The 20,280-nt window shown below is 37.2% G+C and overlaps 1 protein-coding gene and 1 long non-coding RNA gene across 6 annotated transcripts in view; one reads left to right on the plus strand and one right to left on the minus strand.

Moving 5' to 3' along the window:
- The window catches only part of LOC133528862 (uncharacterized), a 455,073-nt gene that overhangs the window by 394,470 nt on the left and 40,323 nt on the right, over nucleotides 1–20,280 (minus strand). The gene's annotated exons all lie outside the window — the stretch shown is intronic.
- The window catches only part of LOC133528835 (homeobox protein cut), a 200,226-nt gene that overhangs the window by 91,817 nt on the left and 88,129 nt on the right, over nucleotides 1–20,280 (plus strand). For all 5 annotated transcript variants that reach the window (XM_061866317.1, XM_061866318.1, XM_061866321.1 and 2 more), the window contains one exon: nucleotides 8,155–8,385. In XM_061866317.1, the coding sequence (XP_061722301.1) occupies nucleotides 8,155–8,385 (231 nt within the window). The remainder of the gene's footprint in view (nucleotides 1–8,154; nucleotides 8,386–20,280) is intronic.

Consider the following 20,280-nt stretch of genomic DNA (forward strand, 5'->3'; position numbering starts at 1 on the left):
CTCATAGAATTACACCGTTAGTAATTGCCGGCGTGAGAGACTCCAAATTGTAGAACGGTCTTAAGAGAGAAATATCTTAAGTCTCTTAAGAATGTACGAAACTTGAATGTTTTACTGCTTTTTATATTTAAGATTGGATAGTACCGCTCTAATATATTGCACAAACAACCGATGGGTTGAATAGATAATATTCTTTGTTTCCAAGTTAATGAATAAATCGACTAATGCTTTAATTGTTGCTTAATTTATAAATAATTCGCTGGCTTTCCGATTTGAATCGAACATTGCTAAGACAGATCTAGATAACTCTAAAATAACGGTAACCTAAAAATTTACTTTTTCTAACCTATTTTCTCTCGCTTGTTAAAAGTATAACTCAAATCTTACGTAAATTGTGCAATAATTTACATTGGTTATTCTAGAGCCTTCTAATAACATTTTACTGTCGGACCAAGCTCTCTGTATTCAATATGGAACGGATCTGTCAGTGTCAAAAGTGATCAGAAGTGTTCTTGGTTGAATAAATGTCACTTTTGACATTGATAGTTCCGATATATAATCCAGATCGAGTGTATATCCTATAATTAAAATTACAATACGTCATAAAGTCTGGCGATGTCATCTACCAAAGGGCTTATAATGACACTATAGGGAGCGTGCATGAACTGTAGGAGGCAGCACAGGAGCCGTCAGATTTTTGGCGCGAGGCGTAAATGTGATGTTTATTGTTCCGATGTAGCTCACAAGATGGCAGAACCTAACTATGGACAAGAAAACACGTGACTTGTAAATGCACATGTTTATGGTTCCGATTCAGGCCACAAGATGGCAGACCCTTCAACGCGCACGGTCCCTATATTACCAGTTTCTGAAATATATGTTCCTAAGTGATTATGTCAAAAAAAGTCCAAGTCTTTGGGCTAGATGGCGCTATTCAGAAGACATGCTTATAATAAGAGGAAATGGCCAAGGGAACTAAGCAGCCCATTACTGCCCATGCCCACAATTTTCCATAAAAGTCATGAATCAATGTCGCCATGATAATAATCGTACTTTCTTTTGTCAATGCGCACGCACATTCTCACGACTAATTATTACAATATTTAGGCTTCGGTAATTTTTAATGATACATTTATACATACATTTTACTACGTTCACACAACTATAATTGAATGGCATACTTTCATGATTTTTAATGATGTTTTTAATGATTTTCGGCTTTCTAAGTTAATTCGAACGGTGAATTAATGTAATTAAATTACTGTTTTAGATATCCGTGCGTACATGTACTCACGTAAAGTGAAAAACAAGAACAAGACAAACATGTAAGATTATTTGTAACTCTAGAGTAAACTAAGCGTGCATAAACTGTAGGGGGCAGCACAGGAAAATTCAGATGTTTGGCGCGAGGTGTAAATGTGAAGTTTATGCTTCCAATGTAGCGCACAAGATGGCAGAACCTACTCTTCTTCTTCGCGTTGTCCCAGCATTTTGCCACGGCTCATGGGAGCCTGGGGTCCGCTTGACAACTAATCCCAAGATTTGGCGTAGGTACTAGTTTTTACGAAAGCGACTGCCATCTGACCTTCCAACCCAGAGGGTAAACTAGGCCTTGTTGGGATTAGTCCGGTTTCCTCACGATGTTTTCCTTCACCGAAAAGGACTGGTAAATATCAAATGATATTTCGTACATAAGTGATAAGATGGTGATGGTGATGTGTTTCGTAGTAAGATGGCAGAACCTACTATGCACAAGAAATCGTAAAAGAGCGGTAGATGGCAGCACGTGCTTGGACGTGAAGTGTCAATGTGTATGTGTCCGATTCAGGGCTAGGTATAACCGCGAAAATCGAAGTTCGTCAATTGCGGGCATTTTTCTCTGTCACTCTAATTACGTCTTAGTGAGAATAAAAGAGAAAGATCCCCGCAATTTGGGAGTTTCTGTTTTCGCGCTAGGTCCCCAGTCCACAACAAGATGGCAGAGCGTCCAACACGCTCGGTCTCTAATCATCATCATCTTGCTAGGCCTTATTCCCATTTACTTCGGATCGGCCTTCCCTGTTCTTGTCTTCCATTTTACACGTTTGAATGCAAGGTCGGCGTCTATATTGAGATCTTTCAGGTCTCGCTGAACCGTCGTCAGCCAGGTGGCAGGCCGTCTTCCACTTCCTCGCGTCGTCGTTGGAATCTCGAGGGCTACCTTAACCATGTAGTCTTCTGGACGCCTGTCTCTAATGTAGGAAGCAGTGTTGTCACATACAATTTTGCCGAAATGGTAGAACAGGGTGCAAAAATAGAAAGAAACTGAAACATAAGTTAGAATTTCCATTGTTTGTAGGTAATAAACCTGCGTGTATAATCTGTTTCTTTGGCAAGTTTTCATTAAATCGAATCTAAATTCGGTAGAAATTAGGTAATGTTCCGTCACATGTATTGAGAATTGCTTAAAATTATACCATTTTGAAATAATAGGTAGATTTCAGGCCGAAGGAGATAGATAGGTAGAACACAGGTAAAATAGGTAGATCTACCAAAAAGTAGGTAGATGTGACAACACTGGTAGGAAGTTTCCTTTCTGTACAAGTAGTACTATTATATATTCTGTGGTCATATGTCAATCACTAACTTCACGAAGCCAATTTCGGATTACAATCTCAATCAAATTGAAATCATTGCCCAAGACAATGACAGAGTAGATCAATCTGCTCAATTGAGCAATATGCCCGTGATGTAACCGGGATGACAAATCTCAAGCCCACGTACGAATTGTAGAACGATGACGGCCATTTTTAAAAAAGTATGATAAAACGCGTTCAAGTTTCGGATATTAATGGTTATAATCAAAGATATGGGATAATGGAAGTAGTTTAATAATTCAAATCAATTATTAATAAGTACTATGAGCAGAATCAATTATTATAATAATAAATAATAAATATATTATATATATTATATATATCGTTGTCTAAGTACCCTCAACACAAGCCTTATTGAGCTCACTGTGGGACTTAGTCAATTTGTGTAATAATGTCCTCTTATATTTATTTATTATTTAATTGTACACTAAGTCAGACCAAACTAAGTTGGCAGCGATTTTCATGGCACAGACTGCGCAAGTGTTATTTTAAACGTCAAACTTCTATGACATTATGACGTTTACTTAACACTTGCACAATATGTGCTATCATAATTGCTGCCAACTTAGTTTGTTCTGACTCCATAGGTATGTAGTTTATATTGACTTAATTTATTAATATATATACGATAACGATAAGTTCTGGTTTAGATAAATTCTCATTTAGATATCGTTTGTATGTCGTATAATTGACAGAAGCAACTCGATTCGGGCAACCAATGTCACTTTGACGAGTTTGACGTTAGAAATATCGTAGATAGATCTTATTGGGATCACAGCGGAATCGAAATAAACGTCAATTTTGACATATCGTTTAGTTATCGATCTTTCCAAGATCTTAAACTTGTCTTAATCATTCTTCGAATCGGGCCGTATGTTGCCTGAAAGCGATCACTTTTTTGCGATAATTTTGCCTGTTTTTACCTACTCATTTGGATCCTGTCTTTGTGTGTAATATTAATTATTCTTTAGTAGTGCATGATAAAGTTAAAATAGTAAAAATAATGTAATTTGTGTCCTGATTACTATCAAAAAATTTTAAACCAATTGAACGATTATGAAGTTCATAAATGACCCTAATTCATCTTCAACTCTACCTCTTGCGTGATTTAATATTACAACGACATTTCATAGATCTTCAGAAATAGACAGGTGTTTCATCTATTTCATCTATTGCAATAAACGCAACCATCAGACCGTAGCTCATTGATCGCCAAGTCAGCCAAGCGACAGAAGATAAAAAGATAAGATAACACCCAAAAATATCTTCGACGTTTCTAAAAAATAGTAAGGTATTTTTACAGCAACTAAGCAACATATCCGTTACAAACTAAATAGCTAATTAGTGGAGGAAAGCAAACCGATACGCACGTCTGTGCGTGTATCCGAGCGTACCGGCGCCGGCGCAGACGGACGGATAATCGCTGCGTATGCCGCACGACTAACGCAAGACTCCAAGGTCAGAGTTACACTAAGCTAAGTTGGCAGTGATTATCGGCCCGATTCGAAGAATGAGATACGATAACGATAAGTTCTGGTTTAGATAAGTTCTCATCTAGATATCGTTTTATATTTCGTATAATTGACAGAAGCAGTTCGATTTGGACAACCAATGTCACTTTGACGTTAGAAATATCGTAGATAGATCTTATTGGGATCACAGCGGAATCGAAATAACCGTCAATTTTGATATGTCGTTTAGTTATCGATCTTTTAAAGATCTTTCCAAGATCTTAAACGTGTCTTAATCATTCTTCGAATTGGGCGGTTTGATAGTACAGACTGTGAAAGTACTATTTTAAACGTTATAATTTCATAGGAGTTGTTGTTTAAAATAACACTTGCACAGTCTGTGCTATTAAAATCGCTGACAACTTAGTTTGGTGTAACTAGCCATTTTAGAGCGCACATCCTAACCCTATAGAAGGAAAGGTTAGAACAGTTGAAATATTATATAATTATTATATATATGTATGTTTATTTATATATATTGAATATGTATATTAGTAGGTATATTTAAAATATAATATATATTTGTGTAAGTATAGTATCATAGTAGTCTCGACTTGTGTCTATTTCCATATCAACTCTTTACAATCCTGCACCAAACTAACTATTTCTGTTTAGCCCAATGGTTGACTGGTAGAGAATGCCTCAAGGCGTTAAGTCCGCCATTTGTAAATTTGTGCAATTAAGTTTAAACAAACAAATATGTAAGATTTTTTTGATACAAAAAATAAAAAAAGACCGATTCTTAATTCCTTATATTTCTGAACTGTTAAGCGAATATTTGACAAACATCCTTAGAGTACTGTAAGACGTAACACCCACTAAATAAATCACATAGAATATAAAACTGTCATACTACTATACGTGGTAGGAAAAATAAACTTGACGGTACATTTTCGCATGCCCATTTGCATGTAATAAACGGTTATGAAAAATACAGTACAATTTACTAATTAAGACGCTTCACAGTGTGTACGCATCCGTGTGAAAGGCATTAAAGTATCATTCTAATTTATTCATATTTGTTCAAAAACTGTGGACGTCTACACTGGTGTTTATGCTACATAACATTAAAATGTTAGAAAAAGTGGTCAAAACAGCAACTTGATTATTCTGGAAAGTTTTATCTAAATATTTATGACTATATATATATATATTTCCGGGATCTCGGAAACGGCTCTAACGATTTCGCAGAAATTTGGTATATGGGGGTTTTTGGGGGTAAACAATCTATCTAGATTAGTCTTATGTTTGGGAAAACGCGTGTTTTCGAGTTTTCATGCGTTTTTCTTTTGACGCCGAATATGGTCGCTAATTTCGTGCACAGTGTTACGGGTTCGAATCCCGCCCGGTGACTTACTTTTGTTTTTTTTTATATGTTCAAGTTTATATATAATTTTTTAATTTTTATTGTTTTAGACAAGTTTAATTTAGTAAAAAAATGTAGTTAAGATTATCATCTATACACCACCATATTACAATAAATAGTTATAACCGAGCAAAGCTCGGTCGCCCAGGTACTTGTATTTAAAGTGTGTATTTAAAGAACTAAAGTGAGGATTTTCAATTCCAATGTAAAGGCCGTGTTACTGTACGGGTGCGAAACCTGGTTTGTCCGCAAAGACCTAATGACAAAACTCCAAGTGTTTGTGAACAAATGCTTAAGGCAAATCCTAAGGAGATCCAAACGCGCAAATGGCATTGGATTGGGCATATCCTCAGGAAGCCTGACACCCACCTATCCAAGGTGGCCATGACCTGGAAGATGCCCGGAAAACGGAAACATGGTCGCCCTAAATCTACTTGGCGCCGTTCCGTGGAGCAAGAGTTGGGTGTATTGGGGATGGGGTGGGAGGAGGTTACCCAAGCTGCCCAGGACCGCAGTCAGTGGAAGAAAATAGTTCGAGCCCTACACCCCAGCAGGGGGTAACAGGATGAAAAGAAGAAGTATTTAAAGTGTATACAAGTTTTCCAAGTCTCATCATCATCATATCAGCCTATTATCGCCCACTGCTGAGCGAGCATATCGGCCTCACTTCAAGTACGCCACTTATCCCGATCCTGAGCCAATCACATCCAGAAGTGAGGCGCAATCTTCCAAGTATACATTGCTAAGTCTAATCGCTCGTGTGCCGCATACCTTACGCGCGTACGCACATTTTATTGCCAAGTTTCTCGATGAAAACCGCGATTGCCGGATTACTACAGTTAGAATTTAAACCTTATGACTTCATTTGTTCAGTGTATTGAGTATCACAGGTAATTGATCGATTCTAACTCTTATTGCATTGGGATACGGTGTATTAATGGAAAATCTAGGTAATTAGGAACACAGTATCGAGTATCGTCGACGCAGTTAATTGACCAGATCTGACTCTTATTGCTTTGAGATAACACATATTAATGGTTAGTTAGAAATGCTGATCGAAATCTGAGCGTAGATGCGTATACAGTAAAATAGTAATGTATGGGGAAATTGCTGATTAACATGATTCGTTGAGTTAGAAAACGTTTAATCGGTGCGGTAAATAATGAAATGTGTTTCCGCATGAAAGATATATCCTCAACTGTTGAGTTGAGGATATATCTTTCATCTTTATATCTACAGGCTATACAATTTACCACTATATCGACCACCGAGACTGGGAGAGGCTCGCAGAACAGCTGACGGAGTGGCGCAAACGCGTTGTGGAGGATTGCAAGTTGTGTGATGAGACCTGGTTCGCAGCACTCCGGCAAGAGGCAAAAACGACGACATGGCGTCTCAGTACCATTTTCCGCAAATTGCCAGAGGGTATATACTAGGCAATTATTGAGAATATTTAACCACGTCAATCTGCAAAGCCATAAAAAATGTCCGGTCCCAAGCGATCTTTGACGGTTAAAGGGTTAAATTTTGTCAGCTCCTTGGTCTTTCTTTTGACAAGTACTTCGATCATACAACAAAACCATGACCACCCATTTCGCAGTCGGGCAATACATCCGCCGAGATCGAACCGATTACCCTGAATGCAACGGAAACACAACAAAACATGAAACTATGGGAACTGATAATTAGATTACGAACATACATACATACATATTGTTGTTGTTTCCGGTAATGAATGGGCTAATTGTTTGGTTGTCATTGACTTTAATTAATAAGCTATGAAGCTCTATTATACCTATTGATATTTGTTTTATTTAATTATTTTAAAATTTTCGGTAACAATTACTATAAGAACCAGTACACACTTTCCTAAATTTAAAACGTTTATTGAACATTGTTTATTTTTCTAAGGTTCAAATAATCTATATTGACTAACTAAACTAAAATATAATATTACAAAATTAAAACTAAAATTAAACCTAGAAATAAAATAAAATCATCTACTATAAAATATACTTCTATTTTTATTTATTGAACTAAATTGAAAAAGTTTAAATTAGACCACATGCCAATTTTTTTCTTATTTTTACATACTGGAATTTTAATAACAAAACTTCTGTAAGACACAAACGTATTACATACGTTACAACACATTAAGACATACATATGTTTTACATACTTTGCCTAGACCTTTATGTCAATCCATGTTTTACATAGTTTTTAATATTTTTACGATTCATCTTAACAGTTTTCATTTAGCTTTGAAAATCTTATGCCAAGAGCAATGGCATAAGATTTTTCCTGAGGGGCAAGCCAATATAACAATCGTTGGCAATGAACTTAAATAATGTATGGAAATAGTCACGTGACTCCTTGTAGCATCTGCCCTCGTAGCCAACATGCCAATCGTTAACGCTCCGTAGGGAACGAAACGCAACTGTCACAGTCGCACTAATATGGAAGAGTGATAGAGAGAGATGACTACGCTGCGCTACGGAGCATTAACGATTGGCATGTTGGCTTGTCGGGTTGTTCATCTAGCATTTGTCGATATACGATTGTCTGGCCAGGCCTCCTGATCTTCTGAATCTCATTTTTATATGGTCGCCATTTATACTAAACTCCCTCTCCATTGTTCCAGCGAGCCACATTGGCCGAAAAGGAAGTGACCACGCTCAAAGAACAGCTAGCGACCACGAGTCCCATCCAGGCCTCCGTGCCCAAGACCAATGGGTCCCTGGAACGGGAGCGGCTAGATTTTAGTCCCATTAAGGAGGAGGTCGAGGATAAGATGGAGATGGCGAGGAGCGGGTCGGCGAGGAGCAGCCCGCAGGGCGGGTTGGAGAGCGAGCTGGCCGCTAAAGAGAAAGAGGTAGGTTTAGTTGGATGTTTCCCCATATGGACCCATATGGTATGGTGGGAAAATTTGCTGCCTATGGATGAGGTTTTGGTGGCTCAGATGGCAGAGCGCTGGAGTATCGATCCAGAGGCCGTGAGTTCAAGTCTCACCCAAGGCAGTAATTTTCCCACTTTTAAATTAATTCTAAGCTTAATAGCATCGTTCGCAAACGTTTCTGCTTGTTAAAAATTAATAATAGTGCAATTAGATCTAGTTTTACAATCATTACTAATATTGGAAGAAAGAGTTCCCTATTCTATAGAATATTAGCGCAATATGACCGTATGTCATAAAAAAATTACCTCTGAGTTACGAAAATGAGCCACTTTCGCCGAAAAAGAAGTGGACACATTCAAGGAGTAACTAGTGACCACGAGCCTCCGTGCCCAAGACCAATGGGTCTCTGGAACGGGAGTGGCTGGAGTTTAGTTCAATTAAGGAAGAAGGTCGAGGATAAAATGGAGATGGCGAGGAGGTCGAGGATAAAATGTAGATGGAGGTCATCATCATCATCATCATATCAGCCTTTTATGGCCCACTGCTGAGCATAGGCTTCACTTCCAGTACGCCACTTATCCCGGTCCTGAGCCAATCTTATCCAGAAGTGACCCGCAGTCTTCTCAAATCTAATCTTTAATTATATGACAATATTAGTCTAGGTACAGTCAACCAATTTGAATCCTAGGCCACTATAGAACCTTGTCGCTTTAACTACTCTATACTTGACATGCATCACTCAATAAGCACTGTCGTAGAAGTCATTATGACATGGTTCTATAGCCTAGGAATCAAATTGGTTGACCGTACGCGTCGTCATGAATGACACGATCTTTAAATAACCGGCCAAGAGCATGTCGGGCCACGCTCAGTGTAGGGTTCCGTAGTTACTCTTCCGTCACAATAAGCTAAACTTAAAGCTTAAAGTATAGTAAATTGTTAATCAAGGGATGAAACGGTACCTTTCACGCGAGTTAAACAAATAGGCAAATTTGCATAATCAGTGCCTAATTAAAGTAAGTCTTTTTACTATGAAGGGAAAACTTTTTTGCGATAACTCAAAAACAGCTAAACTGATCATGTCCGCTATAGTTTTCATTTAATGTCTTTCTTAAGCTCTACTTCCACGATTTTTTTCATATTTTTTGGACCTATGGTTCAAAAGATAGAGGGGGGGGGACACATTTTTTTTTTCTTTCGGAGCGATTATCTCCGAATATATTCACTTTATCAAAAAATGTTTCTTGAAAACCTCTATTAGTTTTGAAAGACCTTTCCAACGATATCCCACACTCTAGGGTTGAAGCGAAAAAAAATTTCACCCCCACTTTACGTGTAGGGGAGGTACCCTAAAACAAAAATTAGATTTTATTGTACGACTTTGTCGGCTTTATTGATTTATATATCCATGCCAAATTTCAGCTTTCTAGCACTAATGACCACGGAGCAAAGCCTCGGACAGACAGACAGACAGACAGACAGACGGACATGGCGAAACTATAAGGGTTCCTAGTTGACTACGGAACCCTAAAAACAACTGTCGTTAATTACCCCGCCTGTTCCCTAGTTACCTCACTATGATGCCGTGTTAATTTAAACCCAATCCGTCATATAAATATATCCCATTAGAAAAAGATTTAGTGTAAGGTCAGTGTGTTAACTGGTAGAAGGATGCAGCATTGCTAAGTGGTATCGAATGTAACGTACGATCAATAAATCAATTACATGCCCCTGCGCAACGTGAATTGAATTTGACAGTTGGCTAGATCTAGGGACGCACGCGGAGATTTGGATAGAAAAGATGCTTTTTTTTTAATACTACGTCGGTGGCAAACAAGCATACGGCCCGCCTGATGGTAAACAGTCTCCGTAGCCTATGTACGCCTGCAACTCCAGAGGAGTTACATGCGCGTTGCCGACCCTAAACCCGCCCCCCCGCGATGAGCTCTGGCAACCTTACTCACCGGCAGGAACACAACACTATGAGTAGGGTCTAGTGTTATTTGGCTGCTGTTTTAGTGTTTATGCTTTAGTAAAGTTGAGATTTTTTAGAGATTTGCTAGCTAGAGCAGTACCCCTAGTGTAAATATTTTCGACAGCGAAACGTGACGTACGCGTTTGCGTTAAGTGTCATTTTGTATGAGATTTTTGACTTTCCAAAACGTCCCGCTTGGCGCGCTGTTCAAAAACCCATACAAAATGAGACTTAACGCAAACGCGTACGTCACGTTTCGCTATCGACTAAATTTACACTAGGGGTACTGTTTAATAAGCCCTGATTTTTCGCGTGCGACTTTCAATCCGAAGGGCGCGGAGTCAAACCCCGGCTTTTACCAATGAGTTTTTGGAAGTTATATGTACGATATATCATAATTCATTTGATATTTACAAGTCGGTTTCCGCTGAAGGAAAACAACGTGAGGAGACCGGGCTTATCTTAATAAGGCCTAATTTTCCCCTCTGGGTTGGAAGGTCAAATGACAGTAGCTTTCGTGCCTACCCTAATACATACTTGGGATTAGTTGCCAAGCAGACTCCCTGGTTCCCATGAGCCGTGGCGAAACGCCGGGATTTATCCCAGCGTTTACGCCAGGAAGATCATAATGATCTTCTTCTACTGACAATATTTATTTGCTAGAGTTGCCACAGTTAAAATCATGAATGAATGAACGAAGGAATTAAAGTGTCGATGGTGGCGCCCCTAGCGCGGGGAAACAGGATACGTTCAATGGAATGATTGATCGCCAACGGACGATAATCCTTGCACTGGATAAATATCGTACGTATCGGTCGTGACGTCACTACTCTTTACTTTACCACGAGGCAGGAAACTGATCTGAAAGAAGATCGTAAGCTAAAGATCTAACTCTGCATCTTTGACAGAACAATGTGTGGAGGTCTCATTATGAGTAAATGTTATATTTTCAACTAGGGAACTAATCATTTATGAAATATTATTAGACGCGGTTTCGATTCCCGCCTCGGCCACCGGTGGACTTGGTCAGTTTATCTTGAGTGTATGATATCTATTTCAGTTTATAATTTATATATAGCAGTGTCACTACTTACTTTAAAAAAAAAACATTAAAAAAATATTTCATAAAATAGTTTGATTTGTTCCCTAATTGGATAGATGGCAGCACCATCTCTCTCGCTATTCCAGTTATTATTAATTTCAGTATATAATTCGTATAAGACGCAGTCATATTTGAAAATGTTAACAAAGAAATATTACGAAGAACGTCATTAAGACTGAAAAATATGTCTTTTTAATTAACGATTATTACAAACACGTTACGAACAAACTGTATCAAACCCATTCATCTTGCCACCAGTATCATTACGGTCGATCGATCAATCAATCAATATTATCGACGCAAACAATTAAAGCAAGTGGCAACACTGGTCGGTCTAACACTCTTTTAAAAAGGTATTATGTCTCTTTGTATCGTAAATGCGCGCTTAACTAAAATGTACACTTATTTTCTGTCGTATTCGGAATTATATTAATGTTATTTTTGATCAGAAAAACGAGCTCTGTCAATTTTAACAGGAGGGAATTTGTGTTCCAAAAGTTTAAATACATTTTTCGATTCATTCCGTTACTGCCATTCAAAGTCCATGAGAAATGGTCATGGAAATAAAAATCTTGGTGCGATTTTTTTCTTATCAGGATCGACAAAGCTTGTAATTCTGTGTAGAAATAACAGAACTCCTGAATTTGAGAAAAAGTTGTACAGTACCTAAGCTGCAGATATAACTGACCGGCAAACAAGTTTCTATGCAGGCGGGAGTTCTCTGCAGTTTACAGAACAATTTTAAAAAATGGCGCTTCAACCGTTTCGAAATTGAGATGGTGTTTGGACCGGCCGATGCCCACATACTTCGTAAGTAAGTAATATTTATGAAGGTTACGGTGCACAAATCGGAGTGGAAATAAATCTTTTCGGTCATTGGTCATTTTATAAAAGGATACAGTTTATGAGTTTAGAAACAATTCATGTTGGTTATCTATTTGTCGTGTTTGTTTTCGTGTTTGCGTTACTTTTCTTGGGTTCTTTTCAACTGAATAATGCCTCAATAACTTGACATGGAATATTTAAAATATTTTAAATAAATGACTAGAGTAACCAAGATAACTATGCAAAGTGTTATTTATACGTCATAATTTCATAGAAATTTACATTTAACATAACACTTCCACAGTCTAGGCTGTGAAAATCGCTACAGATCTTGGTCTAACTATATGACTATGACTTTTGGCGATGTATCTTACAAGATACATACACCCTATTTTTGTATTTTTTTTCTAACAGCAGTTTTTTGCTCTATCAGGCGCAAGCAAGGCACTTTATAGGGTTCCGTTCCCAAAGGGTAAAACGGGACCCTATTACTAAGACTCCGCTGTCCGTCCGTCTGTCTGCCTGTCTGTCCGTCACATCTCAACTTTGATAGTTAGACAGTTGAAATTTTCACAGACTAAATCTCTTGCCGCTACGAGTTTAACAACAAATTAATACTAAAAAGCACGGAGCCCTCGGTGGGCGAGTCCGACTTGCACTTGACCGGTTTTTCATCCATTGACATACACGGTTTAGTAACTATTTTGCTGTTTTTAGTCCAAAACTCCGCTTCATCACTTCTACATTACCCATTCAATGTTTAGCCAAAAACCTTTTCATACTCAAAGCTATGCAATCCGAATGCAGACAAAAAACTGCAGTAAACAAACTATGCACAAAGAAGACCAGTCCATTTGGAGAGCCACTTGTGAGGTCTAGTCAAAAAGAGTTACTCATTCAGACAGTCATTAGGCATTGAAACCCCGAAATTGAAGAACATGGAGCCTATTCAATCTATGAAAGCATCGCTGATAATTTAGAAGGGTTTCTGGTTTTATTCATACTAATAAGTGACTAACAGACAAACAGGTGTGAGCTGAAATGGAAAATTAATTTTTATATTCATTTTCATGGGTGTTTTCTATGTATTTAAGTATTTATAAATATTCATATTATATATATATCGTTGTCTAAGTATCATCAACACAAGCCTTATTGAGCTTACTGTGGGACTTAGTCAATGTGTGTGTAATAATGTCCTATAATATTTATTTATTTATTTATATTTCTGTTAGTAGTTGTGAAGGGCTCTGCCAGATTTAGATCGATTTTAAAGATCTAGTTAGGATCATACAGATTTTACTGTTTGTGTAACTCGTTCGCGTCTTTTCTGCAGACATCGCAAAGAAATTCAAAGCAAATTTTTACGCTGGACATTTATAGGCGGGATATATTTTTTTAGTTGTTGGATTAAAATTATTTTCGTTGTCTTGTTTTTCGACCCCAAAAAGTGTGATTGAGTGTAGCTGTATGAGATGAAATTTATTTATTATTATTATTATTTTATTTGATACACTAGCAGCTCTAGGAGCTGATGCGTGTATATCGCAGCACTTGTGTTTATTTAGCACTTTTTAATGTTCTAAAATGTGTGTTGTGTTTAGTATTTAATTTCTCTCCTGGTAAATATAATGTACAGCTAAAAAGACATGCAATAGCACTTTTTTTATAAAATACATGAATACAAGCGTCACTGCGTCCAAAACAAAGAACACAACGATGAGAATTCCGACCCAATTCAGACTTATGTTTAGTCCATTGAATTGACCTTTTTCTGAAATGCGTTTGATCTATAATCTGTTTCTTTAGGTATTTAAATGAAAGTAAACAAAATCTACCCTCAAATAACTCAAGCCAGTTCAGGGTAGATGAAAACATTACATGATCAAATAATTTAGGTTCAAGTCAGGTCGTTCAGTGACAGATCCAGGCAGTTTTGTATTTGGTTAGTTAACCAATAAATGTCATAACTACCCGAAAATGTACAAATTGTTTGTTTACTTTTATTTAAATACCTAAAGATACAGAGTATAGTACGGTCACAGACTTTAATTGTTGAGCCATATAGGGTTCAAGCTAATTTGGTGGAAATGTCCAATGTAAAGTAAACCGTAAATACCTTTACAATTCAAGTTTGTGACTGTAAAAAATTTGTAACAATTTTTCAATAAAGACAATTGAAATTTGTCACGTTTTAAATGTCACGTGCTTTATTGTTTTCAAATCAAAAAGCCAATCGCCCACACGTAAACCTCATAAAAGACCTCTGGTTTTGCTCGAAAACAAAACACAAAGGAGCAAAGTGAAGTTTCTTTCCAACATTTCAAGTACTTCAATGTAAAATTCAGAATCGGCTATCGATTAAAAATCAAACTGAAGCCGGAAAAATGCAAAAGTGAAAGGGCGAAGCTGAATTGTATTTATAACTTCATTTCTCTGAGGACTCGAGTTATTTAAGTTATTGAAGGGACTTTTTCCCGCTGTTTTTTCTGTATCTTACTAGATTTTAATTAAGTCGGAAAGGGGTAACTTCTGTTATTTCTTCTTGATGACGTTCGATAAACGATTCGTATTCGGAACTTTTTTGATTAGGCCTTTGAATCGCGGGATGATTGCGGTCCTGATTAGATTTTAACTTTTCTTTTAGATAATTTACTTATAGGACAAAAAGTTACGAAGGGGAGCTGTTACATGTAGATACAAGATTTCTATACTATCGTTATATCCGAAGAGTGTGTTCGCAAAAAAAGATGATCGCGTTGATAAATATAAACTTATATGAGCTCAAATTTCAATATCCTAAAAAACTCAATAGCCATATTGAGCTTACTTACGGCCCAAACAGAGCGATACAATACTGATCTCTTCTTCTTCCTCGCGTTGTCCCGGCATTTTGCCACGGCTCAAGGGAGCCTGGGGTCCGCTTGACAACTAATCCCAAGATGTGGCGTAGGCACTAGTTTTTACGAAAGCGACTGCCATCTGACCTTCCAACCCAGAGGATAAACTAGGCCTTGTTGGGATTAGTCCGGTTTCCTCACGATGTTTTCCTTCACCGAAAAGCGACTGGTAAATATCAAATGATATTTCGTACATAAATTCCGAAAAACTCATTGGTACGAGCCGGGGTTTGAACCCGCGACCTCCGGATTGCAAGTCGCACGCTCTTACCGCTAGGCCACCAGCGCTTCAATACTGATCTATGATATGATAATGACAGATCGGTATCGTATCGCTGTGACATCTTATAAACATTGTTCGCCGTTAGTCAATTTGTATTTAATATACTACGTCACAAAATGTCCTTTATTATTTATTTTATTTAATATTCTTTGACATCTGTCAACATAAGTCGTATTCCATTTCCATATCCGACACTGTCTCGTACACCGCCAATATAAAAAGCTGACGTTCTTTATTTAAAATTTTCAATGAAATCCATATCAGTCTGTCCGAAACTGTTCAAGATGGCAGCTTCTTGTCATTATTTTTCTTGTTGGAACTTGTGTTCGACAGCAGATTTAATATCTAAGCAATAATAGAGCAGTGTAAATCATAAACACCTTTATTTTTAGCAATAAACCGTACTTTCATCTATAGGGCTGCACTAAACTCGAACAGTAATTCTTCTTTAATGTCACTTCACCGAAGATGAAAGAGTGATGACGCTATTTTTGTACCCAAAACGAAAACACTCGAAATTAGTTTATGACGTCTGTCTGTCGTTCGATTTATTTTAATTTTGTTATTTCGGTCGGCGCATCTTATTAGTTTTGAACGCGTCGCTTCGACATTGATATATTTGGATGCATGTGAGAAATGGCCCTGTACCGTTTTATACTTATCAATATCAGGTAGCGTAATGATGTTAATGATAATTACCATTATCATCAGGAAAAGATAAATAAATGGATTATTTCAAAGGTTAATCGTAATAACCTCTCTATTTTACACTTATTTTAAAAGTTTTAGTCACGCTAATAGCAAATATCCTGTAGCATCTGAATCATATATAATTGGCTGAATCAACTTTTTTTTTTGTCATTCGTTATCATGGCGATGGTCTCCTGGCGTCACTCTTAAAACTCTCGTTTCATGGATATTTTGAACGCTAAAACAAAGTTTATCACTAGTTTTATAAAAAACGCATTGTCACCTGAACAGAAAAACAAAAAAAACACCCAATTATAACAATAAAAATCTTTAAGAAAAAACTTGACAAGAAAATTAGGCTCTCAATAGTTACGATTTCTGCCAAATATCTCAAAGCGAATAGTCTCATCACATCTCAAGTCAATCAAAGAGAAAGCCCAAACGTTGACAAGACGCAATCACGCAACAAACATAGCCTATCATCTTGTCAGAATAGCACGCACGATAATTTAATAAAAAAACACACATTAGATGAAAAAGAACCGAAATCATAGACGAAAAAGAACCAAATTCGTCTTATGGATCCATAATTACACCCCACACGCGAACATGAAAGCAAATGTCAAACGCACATATTTATTTCCAAGTATCGGCTGCGTTCTGAGAAGTTCGACGTAAACATCATCGTGTCGATGATGAAAGAGATAGCTTCTTTGTACTCGATGCTGATTACTCTAATTTCGGACACAAAAAGTGTAATTTGGAGAAGAGACAACGGTGCCATTGACGTTCCGATTGGTTTCCTGTTAATGTTCAATTTGGAAATAGTTGCTCTTCAAAATGTTTGAGAGCTTTAGAACAAATATGAAGGACAATTAAAGTTCCTAGATTATAATTGTCTATATTGTGTAACAAGTGCCATGTAGCTTAATTTAGCCTCCTGCCTCGCACAGCTAAACTGTGTAAAAAATCTATTGCCCGCGGTCTTTCCGGACCGATACGACATTCAAATCTTCAAGAAAAGAGTGTACTCCTTGGAGTTGTCGGTGTCCATGGGCGACAGTAATTGCTTACCTGATGGTGATTGATCTGCTCATATGCCTCCTATATTATAAAAAATATAGGTCTTTGGATATGATAGTGTGTACCTTATTATGAATACTAGTTCTGTAATGATATAGCGAGTCACAAGAGCTAGCTGGAGAAACTATTTGAGCTGAGTAGTTCTTAAGTTCTTAATGATTTAAGATTATTATAATGTAATGTTTACCCAGGTATTGGCTGTTGTATTTATAAATGTTGTTATGTATTTTTCATGTCACTATATGATATTAGTATAAATGTTGTATTGACTTGTAAAAGAGCCTTTGAGGCATACTTGCAGAATAAATTTTTGAATTCTGAATTTTTGAATGTGCGATTTAGTCCAATTTAACATAAACGCCATCTACCGGCCCCAACTTTAACAACCTCGTAATTAACTAAAACGTCCGCTTATTTACGCCACGCCCGTCGATATTCAGAAGCCGCCTTGATAGATTCATAGCCCGGAGATCAAAGACGGCATTAATCATAACGTACATCAATCGTTTAGTCGTGTTTTTATTGTAAATCAGTTATAAGACGTGTATGAATCAAGCGCGCGCCTCGCGTCGACGCGGTATATTCGAAATGTAAACAAAAAAGGAGACCACCGGGCACCTGTTGGCAACAGGCTGTTGCGATTGGTGGTAGGATATGGAATATTTTAGGGAAGAATCCCATGGATATAGACGGAAAATCCCTGGAAAATATTATTTAGAATAATTCTACAAAGCGTTAGAAAACAATATCTACTTACATAAAAAAACATGTTTTTTTTATTAGGAAAAGGTAAGCATTTGACCACAATCTCACCTGATGGAAAGTGCCGATGCAGTCTAGGGTGGAACATGCTTACCTAAAAGATGTTTATTCACTCTCGATTTCAAAATACTTAATGCTTACTTACTCCGTTGGCTCAGTGACCCGATATGAGACTTGGCCGTCGACACAAGACAACTATTTTTTTAGATCCTGCGCTGCACAAACATTAGAAATATACCACAGAGAGACAGATATTTACTTCTGAATATAAAGTTACGTAGGTAGGTTACACTATGCATCAATTTCTACCTATTTAAAAATATATCTTGGGGAATATAAAAATATTGCCACTTGAGGATTAGAAACTACACATCACTAGTTTTAACGCGATAGTATTACCTGCGTTAAATCAATTCATCCGATCCATTACACAAGAAAAACTGCATCAAAGCCAAGTAAATGATCCTCGGAAATTTCATTCGCGAGAAACTAATAAAACTCATAATTCCCGCGAAGTGATATTTACGTACGTCTGGCGTTTTACGATAGACAACAGTTACATATTTAATGTTCGATGTTTATCAACAATTCTTTTTAGAAGCTATAAATTATTTATCTTCAAAGGATTTGCTTATTTTCGAGCTTTTGTTTCTCTTGTGTAACAGACGCCGCTGTTTTTGCGCGATTTGATGGATTAAGCACGCATCATGAATTAGGAGATAGGTCATAATGACATAGACATAGACATAGAATTTTTTTATTTAACACCACATTGAAAAATGTTTACAGGCAATGCTACAAAACATTACAAGCTTTAAAATGAAACTTAATTAGGCACAAATTAATGGTTACATGTAGATATAAAAAACTTTTAAAATTATGATGCTAAAAAGGAGCGAAACTCAGCATGTGTTGCAGCAGGCTTACCTACTACAACGCTGGTTTTCAGGCCGACCCTTCGTACAATACGAATTCGTATAATAAGATTTTGAATGACATATTTCTTTCATATTTCTTGCAATCAAAAAAAGGTCGGAGCCTTTTTAAGCCCCTGTTTTTAGTATACATGAAAAATATTTTGATATACAGGAAAAAAACGGACAGACAGACGGACATGACGAATCTATAAGGGTTCCGCTTTTTGCCATTTGGCTTTTTGGCCAAGTGTCAATATCAACGGCCTTCTATACTAGTGGGTAATGAAGTAGGAGATCTTGGGTTCAAATCCTGGTAAAGCCATTTATTTTTGTGTATCACGAATAATTGTTACTGAATTATGGGTATTACTCGTATCTATGTATTTATCTGTATAAGTATTTAGTACCTGGGCGCCCGAGCTTTGCTCGGTTATAACTATTTATTGTAATATGGTGGTGTATAGGTGATAATCTTAATTACATTTTTTTACTAAATTAAACTTGTCTAAAACAATAAAAATTAAAAAATTATATATAAACTTGAACATATATATAAAAAAAAAAACAAAAGTTAGTCACCGGGCGAGATTCGAACCCGTAACACTCGTTTCTAGCCGCCCGCGTCTTAACCCGTTGGACCAGACGGACAGTGGCCGGAAACACGAAATTAGCGACCATATTCTGCGTCGAAAGAAAAACGCATGAAAACTCGAAAACACGCGTTTTCCCAAACATAAGACTAATCTAGATCGATTGTATACTCCCAAAAACCCCCATATACCAAATTTCAGCGAAATCGTTAGAGCCGTTTCCGAGATCACAGTAATATATATATATATATATATATATATATATATATATATACAAAAATTGCTCGTTTAAAGGTATAAGATATCACCTAGTACCCATAGTACAAACATTGAATATGTTAAATTAAAACGGGTCACTCACGTATTTTAAGTCGAAAACGCTTGACATGTTTCACTCCGTACCGAGGAGTATCGTCAGGAGCTTGCGTTGATGGACCGGCGCAAACTGCGGGCCGCAGCCCTCCGCGCACGAGTATAAGCCATAGTACAAGCTTTGCTAAGGTTGGTTTTGGGGCGAGGTCGATTTATCGAAGAGTGAGATGTAAAAAAGTCTTTAAATATTTGTTTATTTATAAAAAATTAAAAAAAAAACCTGCCAAGTGCGAGTCGGACTCGCACAGGAAGGGTTCCGTACCATTATCTATAAAAACGGTCACCCATCCAAGTACTGACCCCGCCCGACGTTACTTAACTTCGGTGATTGAATGAGAACCTCGAGATTGGAAATAAATATTTATTTTATCC

Source organism: Cydia pomonella, chromosome 20, assembly GCF_033807575.1.
Source record: "Cydia pomonella isolate Wapato2018A chromosome 20, ilCydPomo1, whole genome shotgun sequence".
Lineage (NCBI taxonomy): Eukaryota > Metazoa > Arthropoda > Insecta > Lepidoptera > Tortricidae > Cydia > Cydia pomonella.